The 26,020-nt window shown below is 38.5% G+C and overlaps 1 protein-coding gene and 1 non-coding gene across 2 annotated transcripts in view; both read left to right on the top strand.

The window, feature by feature from the left end:
• LOC139358610 (POTE ankyrin domain family member G-like) overlaps positions 1–21,284 on the top strand; it is a 29,875-nt gene extending 8,591 nt beyond the window's left edge. Inside the window, exons 4-12 of the mRNA XM_071079835.1 lie at positions 44–150; positions 1,481–1,618; positions 4,060–4,130; positions 9,966–10,036; positions 11,407–11,451; positions 12,474–12,640; positions 19,532–19,655; positions 20,309–20,455; positions 20,564–21,284. Of these exons, the coding sequence (XP_070935936.1) occupies positions 44–150; positions 1,481–1,618; positions 4,060–4,130; positions 9,966–10,036; positions 11,407–11,451; positions 12,474–12,640; positions 19,532–19,655; positions 20,309–20,455; positions 20,564–20,647 (954 nt within the window). The 3' untranslated portion in view covers positions 20,648–21,284. The remainder of the gene's footprint in view (positions 1–43; positions 151–1,480; positions 1,619–4,059; positions 4,131–9,965; positions 10,037–11,406; positions 11,452–12,473; positions 12,641–19,531; positions 19,656–20,308; positions 20,456–20,563) is intronic.
• LOC139358984 (U6 spliceosomal RNA) lies at positions 2,845–2,951 on the top strand. Its single transcript, XR_011614484.1, has one exon. It is a non-coding gene; the product is annotated as a U6 spliceosomal RNA (small nuclear RNA).
• Positions 21,285–26,020: the final 4,736 nt, after the last annotated feature.

The raw sequence follows: 26,020 nt of genomic DNA, 5'->3' as shown, positions 1-26,020 counted from the left end.
TTTTTTGAATTACATATTGTTTTTGTTTTATATTGTTTTACAGCATGGCCTCACACCACTTTTGCTTGGTGTACATGGACAAAAACAGCAAGTGGTGAAATTTTTAATCAAGAAAAAAGCTAATTTAAGTGCACGTGACAGATGTGGAAGGTATAGTTATTTCTTTTAATCTGTGTGTTGTTCGAGATTGATAGCAGTCACTCAAGTCATAAATAATAAATTAGTAAGATTAAATTATACTTATTGGGACATAGTGATGAGTATCAACACAAATCAGTTAAGTAGAAAAACAATTATTTGGACTGGGCAACATGAAGAACAGTTTTAGTAGGATTCATCTTCTCTTATTGTATTGACTGATGTTATTTGTTGTATGATGTTTTTGGTTAGATGAGATTATGTTAGTTAAAGGGATTTCATGTTAATTTTATGAAATGTGAACTTTAGCTTTTAGTTTACTTTATGACCCAGTATTGAACTTCTTAACCTTTTCTAGTAGTTTTTAACCTCTGTGTCGTATATGCTTTTCTGCTAAATATGCTGCATGAAACATAAATAGGAGTTGAAAATCCTTTTTTCTATTCAATGAGTCTGCTTTAAGTTGCCTTGTTTGAAGAATATTAATGTTAGCTTATCCCTACTTGACAATTAATTGCTATTCCCACATACTGTGGGTCCAACAGCTTTTCCTTTTTTATTTCCAGTGTATTTTGATGGTTTTATTTTTAATTGGTATGGAGAGAGGGAGTGAAGATAGTTTTAAGTGGATACACTTTTCCTTTAATGAAGGCAAGCCGTAGGTGGGTGATAAAGAGAAAAGAGCTAGGCTTTGAATTCACACAAGACTGGGTTTAATCCCTAGCTTTCTTACTTGGTAAGTGTGTGACCTTGGGAATCTTATTTACCACCAAATGTGTTGTCATATATGAAAAGTAGGAGAATATATCCTTCAAATTGATTGTGCATAAGTAAGGAAGATATATATGGCATTTAATTCAGTGCCTAGCACATGCTTATTGGCATCATTAACTGAAACTCCTATGACTATTCTTACCAGTATTATTAATATTACTGCTTTCAGCAAGCAGAGAGGTCTTACTTATCTTACCCTCTAGCTGATTTTCTATTACAGCATATCAATCTAGGGAAGCTGTAAGGAAATTTTCACTTATAAGTTTGTCCACTTCAGATAAGTGGCCCTAGCATTGTTTTTTGCCCATTGAAAGACTTTAAATTAATGTCTTCTACTTTCCAATACCTCACCGAGATAAGAGGTTTCCTTGTTGTCCCTTCTTTTAAACCTTGTTGGTATTTTACAAAGATGAACACTTAAGCACCCAAGTGCTTGTGTGTTTTAGTGCATGTAAATCTTTAATTCTGTATGGACAGGTAAGATGTTAAGTTGATAAAGTATATAAAATTAGCTTTTAAAATAAGTTTATTACAGTTCCTAAGGGAGAAATTGTCTCTGTCATTTTAGAAATGCTCTGATACTTGCTGTATGTTGTGGATCAGCAAGTATAGTCAGCCTTCTACTCGAGCAAAATATTGATGTCTCTTCTAAAGATCTATCTGGACAGACAGCCAGAGACTATGCTGTTTCTAGTCATCATAATGTGTAAGTGTTTACATTAAAAGGCGAGTTAATGCTAAATTGAGGTTTAAAATAATTATAACAATAGCATCTTACATATCAGGTGAGATGTCATAGTGCGGTTCAGCTAGTTTTAGAGTGGCAGTCAGTTAGTCCCCTGCATCAGCAAGAAATCAAAAAAAAAGCAAGATGATTTAGAAGTACCAATGGATACAGGATTCTTTATCTCAGGACTTTTAAGACCTTGATACTTAGAGATCCCAACATTGTTCATTTCATCCAAGTATAACACCTATGGATGGGATTAAAAAACAGTGTCATATCTTTCATTTTTCTGTTTAGTTATTTGAGTCTTGAAATGTCCAGCTTAACAGAAAACCTTGTACTGTCTTCTGGTGACTATTTCCTACATACTCCTTGAATTTTTCAATAACTGAAGGGATTCACTAAATCCAAGGAAGACAGTCCCTTTTATCAAGTCAGAAGGAGGAGAATAAAAAGGACATTCCAGTCATTCTGATGTTTCCCTTGTTTCTGTTGCTGCGTTGTTGCCACTCAAACTGGTCCTGTTGCCTGGTAATGGTTGACCTTTGACACCAAGATGCCCTTACTGATTCAGATCCCTCAAGTCTTTAAGTTCCCATATCTATGCTTCTATGCTCAGCCATTGTTCCCAAAGCACCAGCACCCTGCTCTGGCAGCTGGGCATCCTGACTTGATCTGCAGACAAAGTGAGCAAAATGACACTTGCCCCCGTATTCAGAACCTAATGTGGAAACCACATCTTAGCCAAGAATTAGCTGAGACCTTCATGGTACAAAATCCTTTGAGGCCGTTGTTGGTCTTTTCTCTGGCAGATATTAATTGGGCTTGTTCTAAAGGGTCAGAGGGGTTCAAATAATGTGACAGAAAGAGATCAGTGTTTGTTTCTTCTTCTTTGCTATCAGATCTGTACTGTGAGGCACCTTTATATTCTCTATAGAACCTTAGGCAGTAGAAAGTCCATTTATGAACCTTCTCCAAGCAGTGGCTCCCAGTTGTGGTCGGCCCTTGAGTGATCTGTTTTACATGATAATGAAAATCGTCCAAGCTACTTTCATCTGTAACTCAAGATTTTAAAATATCTTCAAATTCTACCTCACAGGGAGCCATTGAAGAGAATTCTCAGAATCTCAAGTAGGTTAGTTGGACTTAACAGAACCAAGCCCTGTGCATGACTCATCACTAATCATGTGTAAAAATAGGGCTTTGTGCTTGCTTCCGCAGCACATATCCTAAAATGGGAACAATACAGAGAAAATTAGCATGGCTTCTGCATAAGGAAGCAGCACAAATTTTTGAAGCATTCCATAGTTTGGTCAGTCACTGGAAGGTCATTTGACTATTTGCTGACTAGCTCTAAGGAAACAGTGTGAATCAAAGCAAAAAATGGGTGCCACCAAAATATTGAAATTGTGATTTGCACTAAAAAAATAGTCATGTAAGATGGTCTATGAGGTGATTCAGAGCTGAATAATGTGTTTGGTGCAAAATATGTTGTTAGTGTGTATGTCAAAAATTAGAGAATGTCAACTTACAACTTCTTCATGGAAACTAAAAAACATATAGGTAGAGTTTTGGTCTCCATGTCAGGTGGAATTGAACATCAATATAAACCATTATCCTAAGAAACATCTGCTGGCTCAGAGTTGGAGTCGGTACAGAAGGATCACTGGTCCAAGCCAGGTCTTAACATCCATTGGTTTTTCTGCCATTGGTGTGATTGGTCAACTCCGTAATAGTGGACACTCACATTATCTACTCTAATGAGATATTTATGAGTAAATTTGGTTACAAACTAAGACGTAGTTGAGATGGCCAGAATTATAAGCCCTAAGGAGCAGGAAAACTAAGAAGCAAAATTAAGACTTAATAACATTTGCTGAAAACTATAACATTTGCATATTAGAACCTATGAACAAAATATGCATTGGGTTTTATTTGGGATTCCAAGATAATTTTAGTTACAATGTTTAGGAACAGATTATTACTTTGCTTTACTATTTCTCTGAGCATTTAAAAAATGTTATCTTGTTAAATCTTTGTAACAACCTAGCGAAAGAAGGTAGCAAAGTCCTCACTTTGTTGAAGAAGATAAGCAAGTCATCCAAGAACAAATAGCAGCTGTTCATTATGGAGCTAGGACTTAAGCAGAGTTGGAACGCTTTCTATTATGTCATGCTAATGCAAGCTAATTTACTGGGTCACACTGCTCTTGATTTATGAGCATTTCACCCTACATTTTTGTCTTCTTTACTTAGAAGCTTCAAGAGAAGTTTGTAGAATGTACTCATAAGTGGATGGGATAATACTGTTAAGTTCTGATATTATGATATTGTTTGAAATACTCTAAGAATTTTACATTTGGTAAGTGTTTTACGTCAGTATTAAAATAGTAATTTGGTTTATTACATTTTTATACATAGAATTTGCCAATTACTTTCTGACTACGAAGAAAAACAGATGCTAAAAATCTCTTCTGAAAACAGCAATCCAGGTAACCCTTGTGATAGTGAATTACTTTAGGTCAGTTGTCCCTGATCTTTTTGGTACCAGGGACCAGTTTTGTGGAAGACAGTCTTTCTATGGGCTGGGGGAAGGTGGGGATAGTTTCAGGATTATTCAGTCATGTTACATTTATTGTGCTACTTTATTTATATTATTATTACATTGTAATATATAATGAAATAATTATACAACTTACCATCATGTAGAATCTGTGGAAGATCTGAGGTTGTTTTTCTGCAACTAGATGGTCTCATCTGGCGGCAACATGAGACAGTGACAGATCATCAGGCATTAGATTCTCATAGGAAGCACACAACCTAGATCCCTCGGGTGGGCAGTTCACGACAGGGTTCATGCTCCAATGAGTAGCTAGTGCTGTCACTGATCTAGGAAGGGGCAGAGTTCAGGCAATAATATGAGCCATTATTATTGGTTGGCTGTAAGTACAGGTGAAGCTTCCCTGGTTTGCTTACTGCTCACCTCTTCCTGTGTGGTGTGGTTCATAATAATCCATGGGTTCATAATAATCCATGGACTGCTACCGGTCTGTAGCATGGGAGTTGAGGACCCCTGCTCTGGGTGGTCCTACCATAGATAAAAAAGTAAAAGTAAGGAACTTTTGATCTCAAAAGAATGCTGGAGCAAAGTTATGTTACATATGCTTGTCCCAACAAGGTCTCACTATTACTGACTTCATTCTTCCTCATTTGAAGTTGGAAAGAGACACATTTACTTTGTTGGAGGAAGATGTGCTCTTCTACCTGCTGGTTAGTTGTCATGATAACAGCAATTTTGTTAGAACAAATGCTCTGCTACCATTTGCCAAAAGATTGTCATAATAAATATACAAATTTCTCAACTCTAGGCTCAGGAGATTATAATAAAATTAGAAAAATGTTTCACAATAACAAAAATGCTAGTATGCTACCTGGTTGTGGACACCTAATACATTGTATAACCCAAACGATATGAGAACACCTTTAATTTAGCCATCAATTTATCAAAGAACTTTTATAAGTTTGGTTTTATAAGTTGCAGGAGATAAAGATGGAGCAGATGTAGTTTTGATCCTTAAGGTGCTCATAATAGAGCTGTCTCTATTTCATTTCTGTGCTTTTTCAATAGAATTTACAAAGAAAATATTTCCATTTATGTTTTCACTTCACTTAACAAATAACTATTGAATGTCTTTTAGATACTAAGCATTTTTCTAATGCAATAGAACACAATTAAAAATACAGACAGGAGTTTGTTATTATCATTGTCATTATTTTTTTATTTTACTACTTTATTCAGTTCTTACTGTGTGCTAGATGCCCACTGGAAGCTTATAATTTATTATATATTGATTATGTGCCAGACATAAGTGATGAGGAAGGAAAGTTTTGGTAAAAAAAAAAAAACGTAGGTATGATTCAAGGGAAGCATGCAGAGTGAGAAGAATTTTTCTAGGTAAAGAAGCAGAAGAATAATGTTTGACAGAAGAAACATGCAACAAGATTGTGTGTTGGCCAGAAGGAACATCTAAGGAGATTGCCTGTTTGGCAGGAAGGGCAGCAAGTGCAAAAGACAAGATGCTTGAGTGAACTTTGCAGGGTTTCTGAACAGTTCAGTTCTGCCAGCACCAAAAGTGTGAGATACCAGAGGTTGGGAATGAGGTGAATACTTAGGTAAGGCAAGTTTATGACAGACTTTTTAATACTACAGAAATGAGTAGGTTTTATCCTGTGGGCCATGGGAAGTTTACCAGGTAGAATGCTTTGGACTGCAAATACTGATGAGCAGTGGTGAAAACAGTAGGAACCAGAGTTGTTTTGTTTGTTCAGTGATATCCTAGGGATCCCTCTTGTCCCTCTTTCTGTGCTGTCGACAGTGTTTTATTCATGTCTCCTTTCATGGTTGGGTAATCTGCAACAGCTCCAAACATCTTGTTCTCACAACACAACATCTCAAGGGCTTCTTTTCTTCACCTGTGTTTTCTAAACAGGGAGAAAACTTAGAAGTACACAAGGGGCTTCCTGTAACATTTCATTGGCTGTGTTACACTACCTGCTCATTCCCAAACCAGGCACTGGGAATGCAAATACGTGATTAGCTTAGAATTAACGTTTCCCTTTCTAAGGCTGAGGAGGGAGATTGGGATAATAAACATCCCAATAGACTTGTGTTTCTTCTGCAAGAAAGAATAAGGAATGGCTATTGGTAGGGAGTCGACAATGTTTGCTGCAGGGGCTCATTGGAGACATGGGAGCAGGGGAGTCACAAGATTAAATGTGAGTATTAAGGCATTCTGGTTATGGTGTAAAATGGGTTAGCAAGCTTTTCCTGTAAAGGACCAGGTGGGAAATATTTTAGACTATGTGGTCTCTGTCATAACTACTTACCCCTGCTGTTGTCTGCTGTTGTAGAGTGAAAGCCACCATGATTCTATGTAAGCAAACAGGCATGACTGAGCTCCTTTAAAACTTTATTTACAAACCATAAGGCAGATTTAGTTTGGACTGTGGCCTATAGTTTCCTGGGGTTGGTGGAAGGTTACCATGGAAAGAAACCAGGAGACAAAGGAAGCTTTTGCAATAGTCAGCTATAGTTTTCATCACACGTCCTTGGACTAGTATCAATGTATTATAAGGTTTTCACCCGTCCATGGTGGAATAAAGTTAGGAATCTCAGTTACTCATTTTAATATGTTGGTCTTTGTTTTTATGGTGTTATGCCTTTTTATTTGTTTTGCTTAATTTTTTCATGTAAGAACTAACATTAGTAGTTGACGGTTTTCTTTTAAATAGAAGCCATTTTGTAAAGTTTATGTTCCCAGTGGCAGTGGGAATATAAAGCAGAGGCAGAAGAGAGGTATAGTCCATATGATTTAGTGATAATTGAATGAGAAAGGCTTGGGGGACCGAGAGAAATGTCAGATGATTTACAGGTTTCCAGGTCGTACACTAGTATTTAACCTGGACATGAGGAAGGAGTAGGAAATTTTCTGGTGAATACAGAAGAGCAAAGAGCTGCAGGTCAGCAGGAATGACCATTTTTTTCCTATGCATGTTTAATGGAATATTCATGTAGTATATTTTGAGTAGGTAATTGGATAACCAGCATTTATAACTCACATCCTACTACTTTGACTCTCAGTAACAAGACTTATCAAAGATCAAAGAATCTGAAAGTTGATGAAACTGTCCATGTGTATCACCATCAGTGACCGAAAGTTGGCATCCACAGAACACAGAATTGGGATAGGTGAACTTAATAGATAAAGATGAATATCAGAATTGTGTTCCTCTTAGGGAATGATAGTCTCCATGACCTGTGTGAGTCACGGCTGCCAGAAAAGAAAGAGAGCAAGGAGTGTATTAAAGAAGCACAGCAAATTCAGTCCTAGAGTGCCCTGCTTGACTTCATGTCATAGTTCTGATTTCTGAAATACTATTTTCTGCAAAATATGCTTTCTGTTTTTCCCCTCTTGTAGCCTGCAACCAAATAGAATCCCTTCAGTGGGGCATTTTTGTGTTCTTCCTTTAATAACAGCAACATATAAATAACAAAAAGAAGTAAGAGAAAGAGTGTTTTTTTATAGGCTAGTATTTAACATAAACTTGAGAGTGAGTACCAAGATTATACTTAGAATTTACAGACCGGGTAGGAAGACGAGATAGAAATCTGAAGATTACTGACTCAAACACAGTGTAGTTTCATTGCTTTATTGTCACATCTCTGAATTCACAACTATGAATTATATTCGTATGCACTATAACTTTAGAAAGCACCTTCCCAAACCAAATATTAAGTGATTGATTATAATTTCTTTGAATTATTATAGAATTCACTTTCCAAGTGCTCATGAGAATTATTGAGAATTTGCTACATAGTAACATCTCAGCTGTGTCCACAAGAGCTATCTGTCACCTTGTCTTAATGACTATTGGCTCACTAGGAATATTGGTTTTGGCATTAAAATGATATTTTTCTAAATGCAGATAGGACCAGGGATCACTCTTGAACATTAATGTCCAAGCATCTTAAAATTACACATCAGGTTTCATAATCTGACTTCTGCCCCACTCTCCATCTTTAGCCCTTTTCCCTGTGCGCCCTTTCTCTGGCATTACTGAGTTGCTGGTAATGTCCTACTCACTCGTTCACTCTTTCAGGCCTCACTCCTGCTCTTGCTGCTGTGTGGAATGCTGTTACCCTTTCCTTCCCTCTACCACTTTTAATCTGGCTAGCCTCAATATTTCAGTCTGTGCTTGGGCATGTGTTCTAGAAAAGCCATCCCTGATATGCTTTATTTTCATTGTTTTTAAACCCTAATGCCTAGCATGTATGTAGCAGGACTCAATAAGAAATTTCTGAGTAAAATAAAGACTGTTTTTACAAAGATGATGTGCAAGACTGTTCTCTGCAGTCTTGGAGCAGAGGGGACAGATATGTGGGGGAATAACGTAGAGTTCAGGTGGTAAAGATGCAGTAGAAAAATCAGTGAAGTCAGAAGGCAGCCTCAAGAAGGAGGTACCTTTTTATCTGGGGAAAGACATGCAGAATCAAGGAAGACTTCACATATCATTGTTTTAAAAGATGAAAATAAGGCCAGTTGTTGTGTCTCACAACTGTAATCCCAGCATTTTGGGGGGCTGGAGGAGGTGGATCACAAGGTCAAAAGATCAGGAACATCCTGGCCAATCATGAAACGTCATCTCTACTACAAATATGAAAAATAGCTGGGCATGATGGTGCATGCCTGTAATCCCAGCTTCTTGGGAGACTGAGACAAGAGAATCGCTTGAACCAGGGAGTCAGAGGTTGCAGTGAGCTGAGATTGTGCCACTGCACTCCAGCCTGGTGACAGAGAAAGACCCTGGCTAAAAAAAAAAAAAAAAAAAAAGAAGAAGAAGAAAAAAAAAAAGAAAAGAAAATAAATTTGTCAGAATAGTAGAGGGAAACATTTTAGATATTAGGAAGACACTGTGCACTAATAAAGGTGTCAGTAGTAGTTTTGGAAATCATTTATAAGGTACTATTGTTGCAGAAAACAGGAGGCAGGAGAGACCCAGTGGGTGAAACAGGAGGATTTTATTTAGGTGCACACCGGTTCAGTGGATTTGCATCCAAATGCTGAGTCCTGAACAAAGACAGAGCCTGGCTTATAAAGGCAAGCTTACAGAAGCAGAACAAAGGCAGTTAATCATATAGTGACAGTTTTGCAACCTCAGCATAGCTTGTGACTTTGCAACTACATTGAAGGAAAAGAAGAACTTGCAAAATATATACATTTGTACAAATAGCTATGAGTAAATGCTGAGGGGAAGGGGAGACGGTAAAAGAATTTGTTTTCTTAACCTTGCTCTGGGATGTCTGGACCCATACCTGTGGGCTCTGGCTTCTTGGACAGGGTCAACACAACCTTACCTGGGCCCTGCCTGTTACTATCCTTAGAGTCAGAGTAGTTAAGTGCAGGAAAACTTGTTTCTCTTTAAAACTAAATTTCCTTTCATTACATTTACTGCTTCATGATTAGGAAGTGGAGAACAACATTCTGTGTTACCTTATATGTTTCTACTGTATTTTAAAATTGTGTTTCTGGTGGTTTTGTTCATTTATGTTGGGTGGATGAATTTGTGAGTGAATCTCATCAGGCGTCTCCCTAAGTGGTTTGTTGAAGTCTTAGAGAGTGATTTCCTAAGTAACTATTTCATGAAACACTAAACACTCAATTTATGAGATAAAATAAAATGTTGTCTTAAATCTATTTTTATAAAGGCAATAGTTTTTAACTGTTCTAAGTGGTTCATTTTAACTGAATATATGGATTTCTCAACAGAACAAGACTTAAAGCTGACATCAGAGGAAGAATCACAAAGGCTTAAAGGCAGTGAAAATAGCCAGCCAGAGGCATGGAAAATTTTACATTTAAATGTTTGATTTAATGTTGTTTTCTTTGCTTTAATAATATTAGGTAGTCCAAATGAAATTATCTTTCAGACTAGGTTTTGAGGATGAATAGATTCTTTTTTCTAAGGACTTTTTAATAGATTCATAAAATTTAATAAATTCAGCAACCTCATTAACAGAAGAATCAATAGATTCTAAGTTAGCATTTGAAACTTAACTTAAAAAACATAACCACTATAAACTTTAAAATACTCTTACTTTACAATATTCTTATTTAAAATATTCTTATCTGCCTTTTTGATTAGCTTATAGGTAATTTTTCCTTTTGGAATAGAGGCAAAAGAAATTCCAGAACTTTGTTCTTTTATTCTTACAACACCCTGACATGATAAAGAAAGTAACATCAATTATTGGATTATATTATTAAGCAATAGAATTATGAACAATGTAACACTGATGGTCCCTGAGCTGGATTCGTGGTTGAAGAGTAATCATGGCCAGTGATTGAAAATCTGCAGTTTTATATTGCAGTCACTGATAGCAAAGTGAAAGATATATTCTGCCTTGTGATCTCTCATTGACCTCAGCGTTTCTCTTCAGGGAGGGAACCAGGTCATAAAAGCAACCCAAATGCCTATTACAAGAATCGTATCTTGCAGAATGGGACCTTTGGTGTTAGTGCAGAAACAATAACATTTGAACTTACTGCAGTTGCAGAAAATGAGTACAGATTATTAAAATTTTTATCCACTGTCATTAGTACACATTAGAATATATTAGAACTGGACTTAAGCAGATAAACTAGATACACAACACTATCATATTACGACATATAATTTCAATTAAAATTTAAGAATTTGCATTTCTTTCTGTTTGGTGTTGATTTCAGCTCCTAATAACTGAAAGCATGCCTACAATTCAGTTAGTAATCTGTAGAGGCTCACTGGTTAGGGTTTGGTGAGGTAAACTCTTTTCAAGTGAGGAAGACTTTGCAACACTACAAATCATCCGCTGATGCATTTTTGGCAGATTTAACACGTAATAAATTAAGTGGAGTCCAAACAAATGGTGACAAAGTTAAGTTTGCTGGTTCATGTTTATCTTCTCCCGTTGGCTAAGGTGAATTATTTTTCTCATGTTAGTCAGAAGCCAGTGATGTGGCAGTAGCTGAACGTAGATTAAAAAGTTAATTTTTAATTTTAATTAATTATTTATTTTAACAGTTAAATTTTAATTTTAATTATTTTCTAATTTTTCATTGTCTATACTTGATTACTTAAAATAAAATTATTTTTAAAACATGCATTCCAAAAGAGGAAACATCACAGAAATACAACAAGCAAATTAACCTTCTATTTTTGCATTTGCAGGAAATGTCTCAAGAACCAGAAATAAACAAGGATTGTGATAGAGAGGTATACCATTATATTCAAATGTTTCTGTTGAATTAGATTTTTACATTATGTTGTTTAATAAAGTGTTGTAAGTATAGGCACACATGATCCTATCATGTAAGTAGCATAAATCATCAGTGAAAAATTTAATATTTAACTCAGAAAGAATTCTGTAGATTGAGTTTTAAAGAGATACAAACCCCAGAGATATTCTTTCATTATTATGGAATAATCCTGAATGGTGCCGTAAAGTGCTAGGTCATGCGACTTTAGGAGCTTTGGATCAATCATTTTATCTTTCTTGGTTTTAGTCTGATTATCAATAGTTAATGTGGCTAAAGAAGATAATTTCTTATTCTGTGTATCTTCCAGCTAGAAAATTGTACGGCTATCGAATGTGAAATTTGGGGAACATCTTATTTTCTGGGCATCCACGCTTGTACCTCAGCAGTTTCACTCTGCTCCTTGTGTTGTGGCGAACTTTGGTTCCCATGTTTCAGTGAGAACCATCACGTTTTTGATATCCCAGGGACCAAATGAAAAAAAATGATCAAAGGCAGTGGGGGAGAAGAATATCTCAGTGCAGAAAAGGGCAATCTTCCTTTCTATTCCTGAAGCCCCACAGTGTCTCATCCTCTAAATCTGACTGCTTAATGTGAGATCTAGGTGGTAAAGACAGAAGAAGACACATTTTGCATCTTTGTATTTTTATTTGTGTGTTCCCACGAGTCAAATGGGATAAATACATATATAAGATTCTGAAGAGTCATTGGGAATAAAAGCACAAAATGAAGGAGGGCCCTTTTTGAATTTTAAAAAATTCTGTTTTATTCAGTCAAGCAGAAATGAAGCAAACTTTACAATGATATGATAATTACATCTTAAAATTAGAGGGTAATTGTTCTGTATATATGATCAAACTTAAGTGTGAAATATTTTTAATGACTACAATAATGACAAACTGAGTCAATTGATAAAATCAATCAAAAAGGTTCTTTTTATTCAATAAAGTGAATATCCTTAATATCAAACTTCCACTCAAGGCTGAAGAAGACATGAAGAAGCACGGAAGTAATAATATGGGATTACCAGAAAACCTGACTAATGATGCCGCTGCTGGCAATGGTGATGATGGATTAATTCCACAAAGCAAGAGCAGAACACCTGAAAGTCAGCAATTTCCTGACACTGAGAATGAAGAGTATCACAGGTAAGCCTATGACAACATTTAATAGGAGACAGCCATATGCTGTCAAACTAATCCTAATTTGGGCTAATATTCATGATTAAAAATTTTATATTTTTCCTAGGATATTCAGCCTTGCCTGGTAATCAGAAAAATGAAAATCAGCAAAAAATGAGTTACCATTTTTTCCAGTCATTAATTTATTTGAAAAATAACGAGTATTGGCAAATGTGAGGAGAAAGGAATTTCTTTACATTTTAGTGAACTTTTATTTTAGCTTCAGAGGTACATGTGCAGTTTGTTATATAGGTAAACTGTATCATGGAAGTTTGGGCTACAGATTATTTCATCAGCCACATAATAAGCAAAATACCCAAAAGGTAGTTTTTTGGTCGTCTCCCTCCAGCCATGCTCCACCCTCAAGTAGACCCTTTTGCCTGTTATTCTCCTCTTTGTGTCCATGAGTTCTCATTGTTTAGTTTCCACTAAATGAGTAAGAATATGTGGCATTTGATTTTCTGTTTCTGCATTAGTTTGCTTAGAATAGTGGCCGCCAGCTCCATCTGTGTTGCTGCAAAGGAAATGGTCTCATTGAAAAAGACATGTCGTACACTGTTGGTAAATGCATTTCGAACATTAATTGAGTAGCATATTCACACACACATATATAACATAGTAAGGATATATATGTATATTAAGGATACTTGTATAGATTTGTTACGTATATACTTACATATAAGAACATTTATTACAGCATCATTATATCAAAAGATGGATCCTTATCAGTAGGAATTTATCATTATTAAAAGCAAATCCTTACCAATAGGAAATAGCTCAATTTTCATTCCCAGAAAATAATGTAGTATGGAACCAATTTCTACAAATGAGGTTAGATCTAGAGTATACGGATTATTTCACAATTAAAATGTATTTAAAACCTTTGCTTTGATAACACATCTTAAGATAATTTTGTTAGAATTCTTGTAATATCTGCTGTGTTGCAAATGGAAGCTGCATGCTCCATTGACACTGTACCTTGATTGCTAGTTATTAAATTTTTGTTGTCAGTGCCTGAGTGCTGAAATATTGGATCTTCAATCTGAATATTGCCAAGGGATTGTATGGGGATCTATATTTAATATAAACATTTCAGTATATTGGGTAAAACTTTTATTAAAATGTATCAAAGGATCTTTCATCTACTAAACCAGAATTTGGTCAGATTTTTCTGCAAAGAGTCAGTTAGTAAATATTTTAGGCTTTGCAGACTGTATATATATTTTTGAGACAGGGTCTCTGTTGCCCAGGCTGGAGTGCAGTTTTGTGATCATGGCTCACTGCAGCCTCCACTTTCTGGGCTCTAGTGATCCTCCCACCTCAGCCTCTCTGCTAGCTGGGACCACAGGTGTGCAACATCACACCCAGCTAATTGACTCTGTGAACTGTAGAGTGAATAAGCGTGGCTGGGTTCCAAGATACTTGACTTACAAAAACAGGCAGTGGGATTTGGCCCACAGGTGCTAATGTGCTGACCTTGTGCTAAAAGGAAGGTGCTACTAATGCAGTAACTCTTATTCATAAAAGTGTCCGGCATGTGTGACATTATCCTTCCTTTTAGAAAAGGATATATTTCAGTATTCACCACACCACATTTTTCCACAGTGACTTCATATAATTTTTTAAATTTCATTTATAACATAAGACTATTTTCTGCATTTCTGCCACTTTATTCCTGTTAATAGAACTCAGTAGTTTACTGTGATCAATTACTTTGTATATTTGATGAGTATCAACTGTTCTAGAATTGGCTGATTTTTATCAAGCCAGAAATACTCTCCTTGAAACGTTTAGTGTTTCTTGGTCTTTATGTATAAGCATGAACAAAGTGATATTCAGCTTATGGAATCTAGAATTGTTTAAGGTGACTTTTAGTTCTATAGTTTTAAGAATTTAACACCTCAGTCTGGCATTTTTAATGCCACATGTGTATAATTTTATAACTTTTAAAATATATAATTGTTATGTAAAATTTGAAGACTACACCTGTTATATAAAATTAGAAATTAATTGTCTATTATTTTCCATGACTGTGGAAGAAAATAACAACATTCTCAGCCATGACTTCTAAGTATGATGTCCTTAAAAGAACATGTCTACACTCATGAACTCAATTTTCTTTTCATTCACTCTTGATCTCACACCAGTAAGTCTTCAGTTTCAGTACTCCTCCAACGTTGTTTTTCCTCAAGATTATCACTAATTTTTTTCTGTAATAAATCTAGACATTTTTCATACACTTCATTTTATTTAATCTGTTAGCAGAATTTGAGCCAATGGAGGACATCTCTCTAACAGCGTCTTCAACTTGGCTTTCAGGACCTCAGTCCCTCAGGCTTTTCCTCCTGCCTTTCTAATCCATTCATCATGGCCTCTTTTGCTTGCTCCTCCTCATCTTTCTCCATTTGGACATTGTTTTTTCCGAGGGCTCAGTCCTCAATCTTCTCTCTCATGACTTTTTCTTTTTTTGAGACAGAGTTTCACTCTGTCACCCAGGCTGGAGTTCAGTGGTGTGATCTCGGCTCACTGCAACCTCCACCTCCTGGGTTCAAGTGATTCTCCTGCCTCAGCCTCCTGAGTAGCTGGCATTACAGGTTCGTGCCACCATGCTCGGCTAATTTTTGTATTTTTAGTAGACACAGCATTTCCCTATGTTGGCCAGCCTGGTCTCAAACTCCTGACCTCAGGTGATCTCTCTGCCTTGGCCTCACAAAGTGTTGGGGTTGCAGGTATGAGCCACTGCACCCAGCCCCTCGTGACTTTTTCTACCGTGTATATGCTAGTGATTTCCAAATGTATGTCTCTGGCTCAGATCTCTCTCCCTAATTCCAGATTTCCATATGAGCCTGCCTACTTGATATCTCTATTTGGTTAGCTATTGGGTATCACACACTTGTCAGACCCAAAATTGGGCTACTAATGGCCTTCCTGAAATCTACCCCTCATGTATTCTTTCCTACTTTGGTTAAGGGCAACTCTTCCAGTTGCTCTGCCAAAAATCTCGTTGTCATTCTTGACTCATCTCTCTCTCCGTCTCTGACACCTTACATCTATTCTCTCAGTAAATCTTGTCAGGTCTATCTGAAGAATATGTCCAGAAGCCAGTCATATCTTCTACATCTGAGCCACCCTCATCTGCAGTCTACATGAGTGTCATAGACTGGTAATTGATAGTCCTGGCTTTTAAAAACTTCCCTTTTCATCAATTCTTAACTCAGTGGATGTACTTAAAATATAAGTCAAATTGTGTCAGTCCTGTGCCCCAGCCCTTCTGATTGCCTCCCATTTCACTCTGAGTATGTGTCAAATTTCCTCCTAATTATCTCCCTTGCTCTGCTTTAGCCACACTGAACTTCTTGCCATCCCTTCTCTACCCCTAGTGCTTAAAGACTCCAAGCACACCTCTGTACTTGGAAGTTCCCTGTGTCTGGAATGCTTTTTCCCCAGATATCCTCCTAGCTTACTCTTTCCATTCCTTCAGTTCTTTATTTAAAACCTCCTTTCTGCTAAGAAGCAGAAAAAGGGTAAAAAGAAACACATTATGGAACAACCACTTTCTGAGGAAGAACCATGTACTACCCAGATGCATCATGCTTAAGATTCAACTGGGAGTGTACCAGAGAGGCTCTCTAATGTAACCAAGGGAAGGTTCAGTGAAACAAAGTGATTTATCATCTCTAACTTCAAATCCATTTGTATCTTGACATCAACACTCTTAACCTTATATCATCATTTCTTAGAGTCTTTGATATACAAATAAAAGGTTTTTTGTATTAGAAAGAAAGAAATCCCCTTTCTCAGCAGAGACTTTTCTGACCATCCCAACTTTCCCACCACCCTCCCCATCAAACACATAAACATTTCATTTTCCTGCTTTAGTTTTTTCTCCTCTAACGTACTGTATATTTTGTCTTCTCTGTCTGTTGTTATTGTGTGTTTATCTCACTCTCATGAATAAGGATTTTATTTTTCACTACTATATCCTCACTGCCTAGAAAAATGCCTAGCGTATTGGATGTAGCTACCTAATAAATCCTTATTAAACGAGTGAATGGAGTTTATCCTGGGTATGTTGTTTGATTGATTCTCACTTTAAAATTTTGACATGGGTCATTCTATTAGTTTTGTCTGGTAATTATATGCATTTTAATTATTGTTTTGGCTTTTTATAATAAGCTACATTCTTTATATTAATTTTTTTATTTAGGGAGAAAAGCCCAATATTGTGGTTATTCATTATTTATTCTTTTATTTGTAATCATAATTGTAATTATGGTAAACTGAGTCAGAGGAATTGCAAACTTTACTAGTATTTTATTTGATTTGATTTTTGAGATAGAGTCTCACTCTATCGCCCATGCTGGAGTGCAGTGGTGGGGTCTCAGTTCACTGCACCCTCCGCCTCCTGGGTTCATGTATTTCTCCTGCCTTAGTCTCCTGAGGAGCTGGGATTACAGCGGCATGCCACCACACCTGGCTAATTTCTGTATTTTTAGTAGAGACTACTAATTTCACTTTGTTGGGCAGGCTGGTCTCGAACTCTTTACCTCAGGTGATCCACCCACTTTGGCCCTTCAAAGTGCTAGGATTACAGGCATGAGCCACTGCACCTGGCCACCTGCTTTTAAAAAAAAAAAATGGGGTGGCACATTTAATGGACTTACAAATTCTTTTCAAGGGATTATGAACCTTTGGTATTTGAAATAAAAAGACAGAGTTGGAAATTTTTTGCTTCCTATAGTAAGAGGAATACTGGTCCGGCACTGGCTATTCTGATGGAGCAGGTGCTGCTGCTTGGCTGTATTTCAGAAGCAAGCTGCTCACATCTGTATTGGTTGGTGAGCAAGACCAGTGGTCATTGATTGGTTGATTAGATTTCAAACTGGCTCTGGGTGGCTTCTTGTTACCATTGGTACAGGTCATTTCTTTCCTAAGTTAGACTCAACTTTAACTGAACATTTTCTGTTTAAAAGTTGCCTTCAATTAACTATGTTCAAAATGAAACTATTTTATATTCCAGAATTTTAGACCTCATTTTAAAATTGTGGTCACGATGGATTGGTTAATAATAGCTCTCAGGAAGATCTATTTACATTTTTCAAAATACATATTTCTTTGCATAATTTATTCCTTAAAATTAATTGCCTTGTTTCTGTTATTGGTATTTCTAGAAGCTTTTGTTCAAGTCCTAACATAAACTCCAGTAGGAGGTTTTAGTCTCTTTGTCAGTTAATATATGTATATGGTAGTGATATTCTCTTTTTAAATTCCTTTTCTTGTTCACTGTCTTCTCTGTACAATAACAGTAATATTCTTATGCATTTTTACCTCATTAAAAATAATTACAGTTTTCAGGTCATGTGATGCCAACATGTTTGTTCCTTTTGCTTGGTGTGTGTGCTGCCATTCAGGCTCTGTTGTGGTTCTACATGAATGGCAGCTTTTTAAAATAACTCTGTGAAGAATGACATTGGTACTTGGATAGAAATTGTATTGGATCTGTAGACTTCTTTGGGCACTATGATCATTTTCACAATATCAGCGCTTTCAGTCCAGGAACATAGGATGTATGTTCATTTATTTGTGTCATCTCTGATTTTCTTCAGTTGTGTTTTCCAGTTATCCTTTTATAGTTGACTCACCTCCTTCGTTACATATTTTCCTAGGTATTTTACTCTTTTGCAGCCATTGTCAAAGGGACTGGGTTCTTGATGTGACTCGCAACTTGGTTGTAGGTAGTGTATAGTGGTACTACTCATTGGTATTTGTACATTTTGTAGCCTCTGAGACTTTACTGAATTCATTTATCAAGTCTAGGAGTGTTTTGTAGGAGTCTTTAGGGTTTTCTAGGGATAAGATCATATCATTGGTGAAGAGATAATTTGACTTTCTTTTTTCCAATTTGGATGTCCTTTATTTCTCTTGCCCAATTGCTCTGCCTAGGACTTCCCAGTTTTATTCTTAACATGCATGAAATGAAAGTAAAATCAAAAGTGATTAATGATTACTTTATTTCACATCTCTGTCGCATACACAGATAAAATTAATTCAAGGTTGTATGTTAAAAACACAATATTAGACCCTGTCTTGTTCCAAAAGGAATTTCTAAGTTGTCTATAAAATACAGAGGAATCAAGAATATAAGTGGAAAGTGTTTCCCAAAAATAAATATAAAAAGTATGGGTTAACACAGGGCTTCCCAATCCCCAGGCCATGGACCAGTACCAGTCCCTGGACTGTTAGGACCTGGACCACAGAGCAGGAGGCTAGTGGCAGGTGAGCAAGCAAAGTTACATCTGTTTAAAGCCACTCTCTGTCACTCACATTACTGCCTGAGCTCCTCTTCCTGTCAGATCGGTGGTGGCATTGGATTGTCATAGTAGTGTGACTCAAACCCTGTTGTAAGCTGCTTACACAGGGTATCTAGGTTGTTCACTCCTTATGAGAATCTAATGCTTTATGATCTGTCACCATCTACTGTCACCCCCAGATGGGACCATCTAGTTGCAGGAAAACAAGCTGAGGCTCCCACTGATTCTACATTATGGTGAGCTATGTAATTATTTCATTATATATAAGTAATAATAGAAATAATATGCACAATGAATGTTATGTGCTTGAGTCATCCTGCAACCATCCCCCAACTCAGGTCTACAGAAAAATTACCTTCCACAAAACCAGTCCCTGGTGCCAACATGGTTGGGGAGAACTGGGTTAAGAGATGTGAGACCCTTGTGCCTTGTCTTGGATTAATGTGCAGATATGCATTGTGTGAATGACATCTGATGGCACCATGTTGCCCTGTAGATCATTTTAGGGACACCTCCAGTATTTCATGAAAATCAAAATTTCTTCTAGTGATGAACAAAATGATACCCAGAAGCAAGTTTCGGAAGAACAGAATGCTGGAATATCACAAGAAGAGATTCTGACTGGTAAACAAGAGCAGATGGAAGTGGCTGAAAAGAAAATGAATTCTGAGGTATTTTCTTTAGTCATTTTCAAATGTTTTAATATGTGTATTTATTTAAAAGACAACTTTATGTATTTTGGAAAGTGCACAGGATTTTTAAAACAGAAGTGCAATGTTTAGATACCTACGTGTACATTGTGGAAGGGTACAATGCTTAAACAGTTATGAATAAATGCAATTCTTATAACTGACTAAAAATATTAGAAAAGTAGTATATTGATAAAACTTTCTTCAGAAAAAGGAACTTAAAGAACTTTAAGAAATTGCTTCTGTCCAAATATATGCATAGCTAAGGTTCTTACAATGGTGTAGTTGATAGATTAGATATCAGAGAATAAACCCAATTTTAAAAATATACTCAAGCATATTAATCTTATATTTTATGCATTTGGGTTTTTTATAATTCAGAGAAAGGCTTTTCCAATTCTGAAATTCTAAAAATCCTCTAGTGACTTATTTTTCATGGTCTTTAAATAAGTATTTCAACTTTTTGGAATTTACACATTTTTAGATTTGAAGTTTTGTCCAACTTTTTTCCAGTTAAATATCCACTATGGGAATTCTTTCCTTATACAAATATAAATGTCATCCTTTAATTTCAGAAGAAATCATGATATGTCATTCTCTTGAGTGCTAATTAAAAGTTCCCTTTGTTTACTTAGGTTTCTCTTACCAATAAGAAAGAAAAAGATCTCTTGCATGAAAATCGCATGTTGCAGGAAGAAATTGCCATGCTGAGACTGGAAGTAGACAGAATAAAACAGCAGAGCCAGCTAAGGGAAAAGAAACTTTTGGAGGAAATTGAAAGTGTGAAAGCAAAGAAAGATAAAATTCTAAAGGCTGTAAAATTAAGGGAGGATCATTAACAAAAATCAACATTTAAGTACAGTGGACAGCTTAGCATTTTGACAACTGAGAATAATGATAAACTTCTTAAGGCTGTAAAATTGAATGAGGAAGCATTAGCAAAAATCAGTATTTCAGTAGAGTGGACAGCTTAGCATTTTGACCGCTGAGAATGCTCAGTTCTGAACTGCAGAATGTAAGACACAGCTAGGAAACACTGGAAATGGAAATCCTATCATGTTGTTTTAGACTCACTACTGCCCTACATGACTGTGATCAATGTCAAATAGATGAAACAGACTTCTTTACAGAGAACAAACATGAACAGGTTTATTTACAGGAAAAAATGAATTCTCATATATCTAACCTAAAAGATAACAGTGAGATTCTTTCTGAACAACTCTAATGTTGACAGCAAAATTAACAGCCTAAACATTAAGCTGCATCACACAGGATAAATTCTGAGAGACAAGATGGGGCAGGCCCCCATCTTTCCTGTTCAGACAACTTAGTCATTCTAGTGTGTGGGCTTTGGAGACTACAAACCCATCAAGGGCAGAAGAGATCCTGTGGCACGGCACAGCTGCTTTACCAAATCATGGCCAGACTGCTTCTGTAAGCAGGCCCTGATCCTGTTCCTCATCACTGGACAGGACCTCCCACCTGAGGACTCTAGCTACCCCCACCAGTGTTCCCTGGCCAACGGAGATTTGAAACCTTCCTGGGACAGAGTTCCCAGAGAGAGGGGAGGGCCACCACCTTTGCTGTTTGGGCACCTAGCCGTTCTGGCCCATGGGCTTTGGAGAGCCCAAGCTGACCAGGGGTGGAAGTGGTGTCTCAGTGCAGCACAGCCACCCTCCAAAAACGTGGCCAGACTCTTGTTTAAGTCAGTCTCCAACCACATTTGTAAACACTGGGTGCAGGCTTTCAACCAGGGTCTCCAGCCACCTTCACTGCTGTTCTCTGGCTGACAGAGGTTTCAGACCTCCCTGAGTCAGAGCTCCAGGGGAAGGACCAGACTGTCATCTTTGCCGTTTGGACAACTTAGCCATTTCAGTCTTCAAGTTTCAGAGTGTCTGAGGCAACCAGGGGCTGAAGTGAACCCCCAGCAGAGCATAGCCACTCTACAAAAATGTGACCAGACTTCTTTTTTAAGCAAGTCCCTGTTCCTGTTCCTCCTGACTGTTCAGGACTTCTCAACTTGCCTCCAGCCACACCCTACAGGTGTGTACAGATTGGCAACTGGTTCATACCTCCGAGGTGCAGAGCTCCCAGAGGAAGGGGCAGGCTATCATCTTTGCCTTTTTGCAGACTTCACTGCTGATACCTTCAGGCACTGGAAAATAGGAGGCCATTGGGGACTGGAGTGGACCCCCAGCATACCACAGCAGCCCCACAGAAAAGTGGCCAGACTGTTATGTGGGTGCCCATTTCCATATCTCCTCAATGGGTAGGCCCTCCTGGCAGGGTCTCCAGCCAGCCCCCCACTGGAACTATCAAGCCTGTAGCAACTTGGCAATTCCCTGGACTGAGCTTCCAGGAGCAACTGAAATCCTCTCTGCCGCTGCCTCTGCAGTGGAACTGCCCTTGCTTCCCTCAGAATATCAAGGGAGCAAAGACCCTAAGTGCCATATCGACACCTCCAACAAGCTGCAGTTGACCCAAGGAACACACCAGTCCATTTCCCACAGGTACCACACACCCTGCACTGTTCATCACCAGACAGGGAACCCTGACTTGGGCTCACAGCACAGACCCTCCATCCTGGGGTGATTATATTAAGTAACTGCTAACTTACATCTCTCTCGGGTGGAGCCTCCAGGAGACAAAGTTGTAGAGCAACAAGTCAGATGATATGCAGCCCAGAGGGCAGGGACAGCTATCTCTCTAGCTCTGCTTGCTCTTATGAGACACTTTATCCCAGCACTTAAGGAGTGCTGCGGTCAGACCAGCCCTGTCTCATGTGCAAGATTGCCCAGCACAGATCAGGTCTAAGAGTTACCTTCTTTAAAAAGGGGAGTTGCTTAAAAAAGAAGTCTGGCCATGTTTGTGTAGAGCAGTTGTGCTGTGCTGGGGTTCACTTTTGAGAGAGTTCTCTGAGACCTGATCTCTGCTAGGCAGTTTTGCACATCAGGAGGGGCTGGTCTGACCTCAGCACCCCTTAGTCAGCTTGCCTCTCCCAGGACCCCAGCCAGGCCACACCTGCTTACAGGACACTCTCGGGTGCACACACTATAGCTTCTGTACCAGTGGACCGTGCCTGATTAGTGGAGAGCTGCAGCAAGGTGGCCCCTACAGCCATGCACCAGCCTGCACATCACCTCTCCATACTGCAGCTCTTTATATGGAAACTTCTCACATCCCTTTGCTGTGTGTGTTTACACAGGTGGGTTTTTCTGTACTTGCCCTGGTAGCACATGGGAGTGCAGCACACACCCCAACCCACACCAACTGCCACTGAAGACGAAGCTGTGGTTGGAACAGAGCCAAAAACCCCATCCCTGTCAACATCTCACCCTTGAGGTAATGCTGTGCAGAGAAAAAGGGACCTTCTTATATCCTGAGCGACCACTGCTGCTTTGGGGGAGGGGGGGCTCAGAGAAGGCACCCAGAGGTGCACTGGCCAGCAGTCCACCCCAAACCAGCACTGCCTCCAGTGTAACAGCACACAGAGTCAGCAGGGGCCCCCTGGCCCACACCCCAGCTGTCTTGCCTCCACCCCCTTGTCAACGCTCTCAGGGAGGCAGGGACTCCTGCATCCGCTAGCATTCCGCTGCAGCTGCCGCCCTTGGATCCCCTCAGTGCAGTGGACTCCAAACCTTGAGGAGCCAGAGAACAAAGATGGGGCCCAATACACGTTCCCCAGAGTTAAAGCACACAGTTCAGGAATTGGGAGCTGCATGTTGGCCCCCTAAAATCCTCCAAAAACAAAACCAGTTGGCTGAGTCCACCTTACACCACAATCAAATCCTCAAGGTCATCAGATATAATAAAAGAAAAATATCCTGTCCAAAGGTCAGCAACCTCAACGACTGAAGGAGGATAAGCCCATAAAGATGAGAAAGGATCTGTGCAAGAATACTGAGAACTCAGAAAGTCAGCATGCCTCCTTCCCTCCAAATGACCACATCAGCTCTCCAGCAAGTGTTCAGAACTGGGCTGAGGCTGAGATGTCTGAAATGATACAAGCAGAGTTCAGGATATGGGTAGGAATAAAGTTCACTGAGTGAAAGAAGTACATTGTCATCCAATACAAGGAAGCTAAAAATCATTGTACAACACTGCAGGAGACGACAGACAAAATAGGCAGTACAGAGAAAAACATAACTGACCTGATAGAGCTGTAAACCACACTACAAGAATTTTCATAATGCAGTCACATGGTGATTGTGTGTGATGGCATTATGAAAATTATTGTAGTGTGTGTGGGCACCCAAGAGTGCCCTGTAAGCAGGTGTGCCCAAGCTGGAGCCCTGGGAGAGGCAAACAGAGTAAGGACGGCAGAGGTCTCACCAGCTCCATCTCATGTGCAAAACCACCCAGCAGAACAGATGAAGCAGAGGAAAGAATCTCAGATCTTGAAAACTGGCTTTCTGAAATAAAATAGGCAGACAAGAATGGGGAAAAAAAAGAATGAAAAGCAATGAACAAAATATCCGAGAAATATGGGATGATATAAATGACCAAATCTGTGACGAATTAATGTACCTGAAAGGGATGAGGAGAATGGAACCAACTTGGAAAACGTACTTCAGAATATCATTCATGAGAATATCCCCAACCTAACCAGACAGCCAACAATCAAATTCAGGAAATCCAGAGAACCTCAGTAAGATATGTCATGAGAAGATCATCCCCCAAGACACACAGTCATCAGATTTTCCAAGGTCAAAATGAAAAAAAAGTATGTTAAAGGCAGCTGGGGAGAAAGGCAAGGTCACCTACAAAGGGAATTCCATCAGACTTAGCAGACCTCTCAGCTGAAACCCGACAAACCAGAAAAGATATTCAACTTCTTAAAGAAAAGAAATTTCAACCCAGAATTTCATGTCCAGCAAAATGAAGCATCATAAGTGAAGGAGAAGTAAGATCCTTTTCAGACAAACAAATGCTAAGGGAATTCATTATCACCAGATCTATCTTACAAGAGCTCCTCAAGGAAGCACTAAATATGGAAAGAAAAAACCATCACCATCCAGTACAAAAACACACTGAAGTACACAGTCCAGTGATGCCAAAAACCAACCACATACACAAGTCTGCAAAATAACCAGCTGACAGCATGACGACAGGATCAAATCCGCACATACCATGATTAACCTTAAATGGAAATGGGCTAAACGCTCCAATTGAAAGACACGGGGGCAAGCTGGATAAAGAACCAAGACCCATTTGAGTATGCTGTCTTCAAGAAACCCATCTTGCATACAGTGCCATACATAAGCTCAAAATAAAAGAATGGAGAAAAATATTTCAATCAAATGGAAAACAGAAAAAAGCAAGTGCTGCACTCCTAGTTCCTGACCAAACGAACTATAGCAATAAAGATAAAAAAAGAAAGAGGGCCGGGCGCGGTGGCTCACGCCTGTAATCCCAGCACTTTGGGAGGCCGAGGTGGGCAGATCTCGAGGTCAGGAGATCAAGACCATCCTGGCTAAGACGATGAAAACCCGTCTCTACTAAAAATACAAAAAACTAGCCGGGCACGGTGGCGGGTGCCTGTAGTCCCAGCTACTCGGGAGGCTGAAGCAGGAGAATGGCCTGAGCCTGGGAGTTGGAGCTTGCAGTGAGCTGGGATTGTGCCACTGCACTACATCCTGGGTGACTGAGCGAGACTCCATCTCAAAGAAAAGAAAAAAAAGAAGGAGATTACAAAGGTGGTCCTGACCTTTGATAAATCTCATTATTGATTGATACCAACCTGGGCTATCTTTATTGCCCAAACCAATAGGATAATTTGCTGAGGTTGGGGAGCTTCTCCCCTGCAAAGAGTTCCTGATCTCCCAAAATTTGGTTGAGATCTAAAGTTGATTTTGCTGTACAAGTCCTTTTCTGAAGTTTTACTCATTTCCAACAATGAAGGCAAATTTTCCTGCTTCCATGGCGATGGAGAGCAGGCACCTCCTTTCCTGAGTTTCGGCTTGCTTCTGACAGGAAAGGTGAGTGTCAGTTTTTTCCAGCTTCTAAGACGGCAGAGAACGATCACCAGCCTGAGCCTTATTTCCAGGTAAGTAACTGAATTAGACTTTTGTCTTAAAATTTTTTCTAATGACTAAAATTTAAGATTATCCACCAGCTACTTTTAATTTCTCCTTACCATGAGAACACTCAGTAATCATATAAATGGTGCATTTGTTTGTTTTGCTTTGTGTGTGTTTGTGTTTGGGGTTTTATTGTTGTTGTTTCACTTTTCTCCCATCTCTTCCTGACTTGGTCAAATCCAAGGGAATGTTCCAAATTGTGGGGAGCAAGGCATCTGAATTGGCTAAAAGCCCTGTGGCTGCAAAAATGAAAAAAAAAAAATTCCA

Source organism: Macaca nemestrina, chromosome 15, assembly GCF_043159975.1.
Source record: "Macaca nemestrina isolate mMacNem1 chromosome 15, mMacNem.hap1, whole genome shotgun sequence".
Lineage (NCBI taxonomy): Eukaryota > Metazoa > Chordata > Mammalia > Primates > Cercopithecidae > Macaca > Macaca nemestrina.
This window is presented reverse-complemented; position numbering and strand designations above follow the sequence as displayed.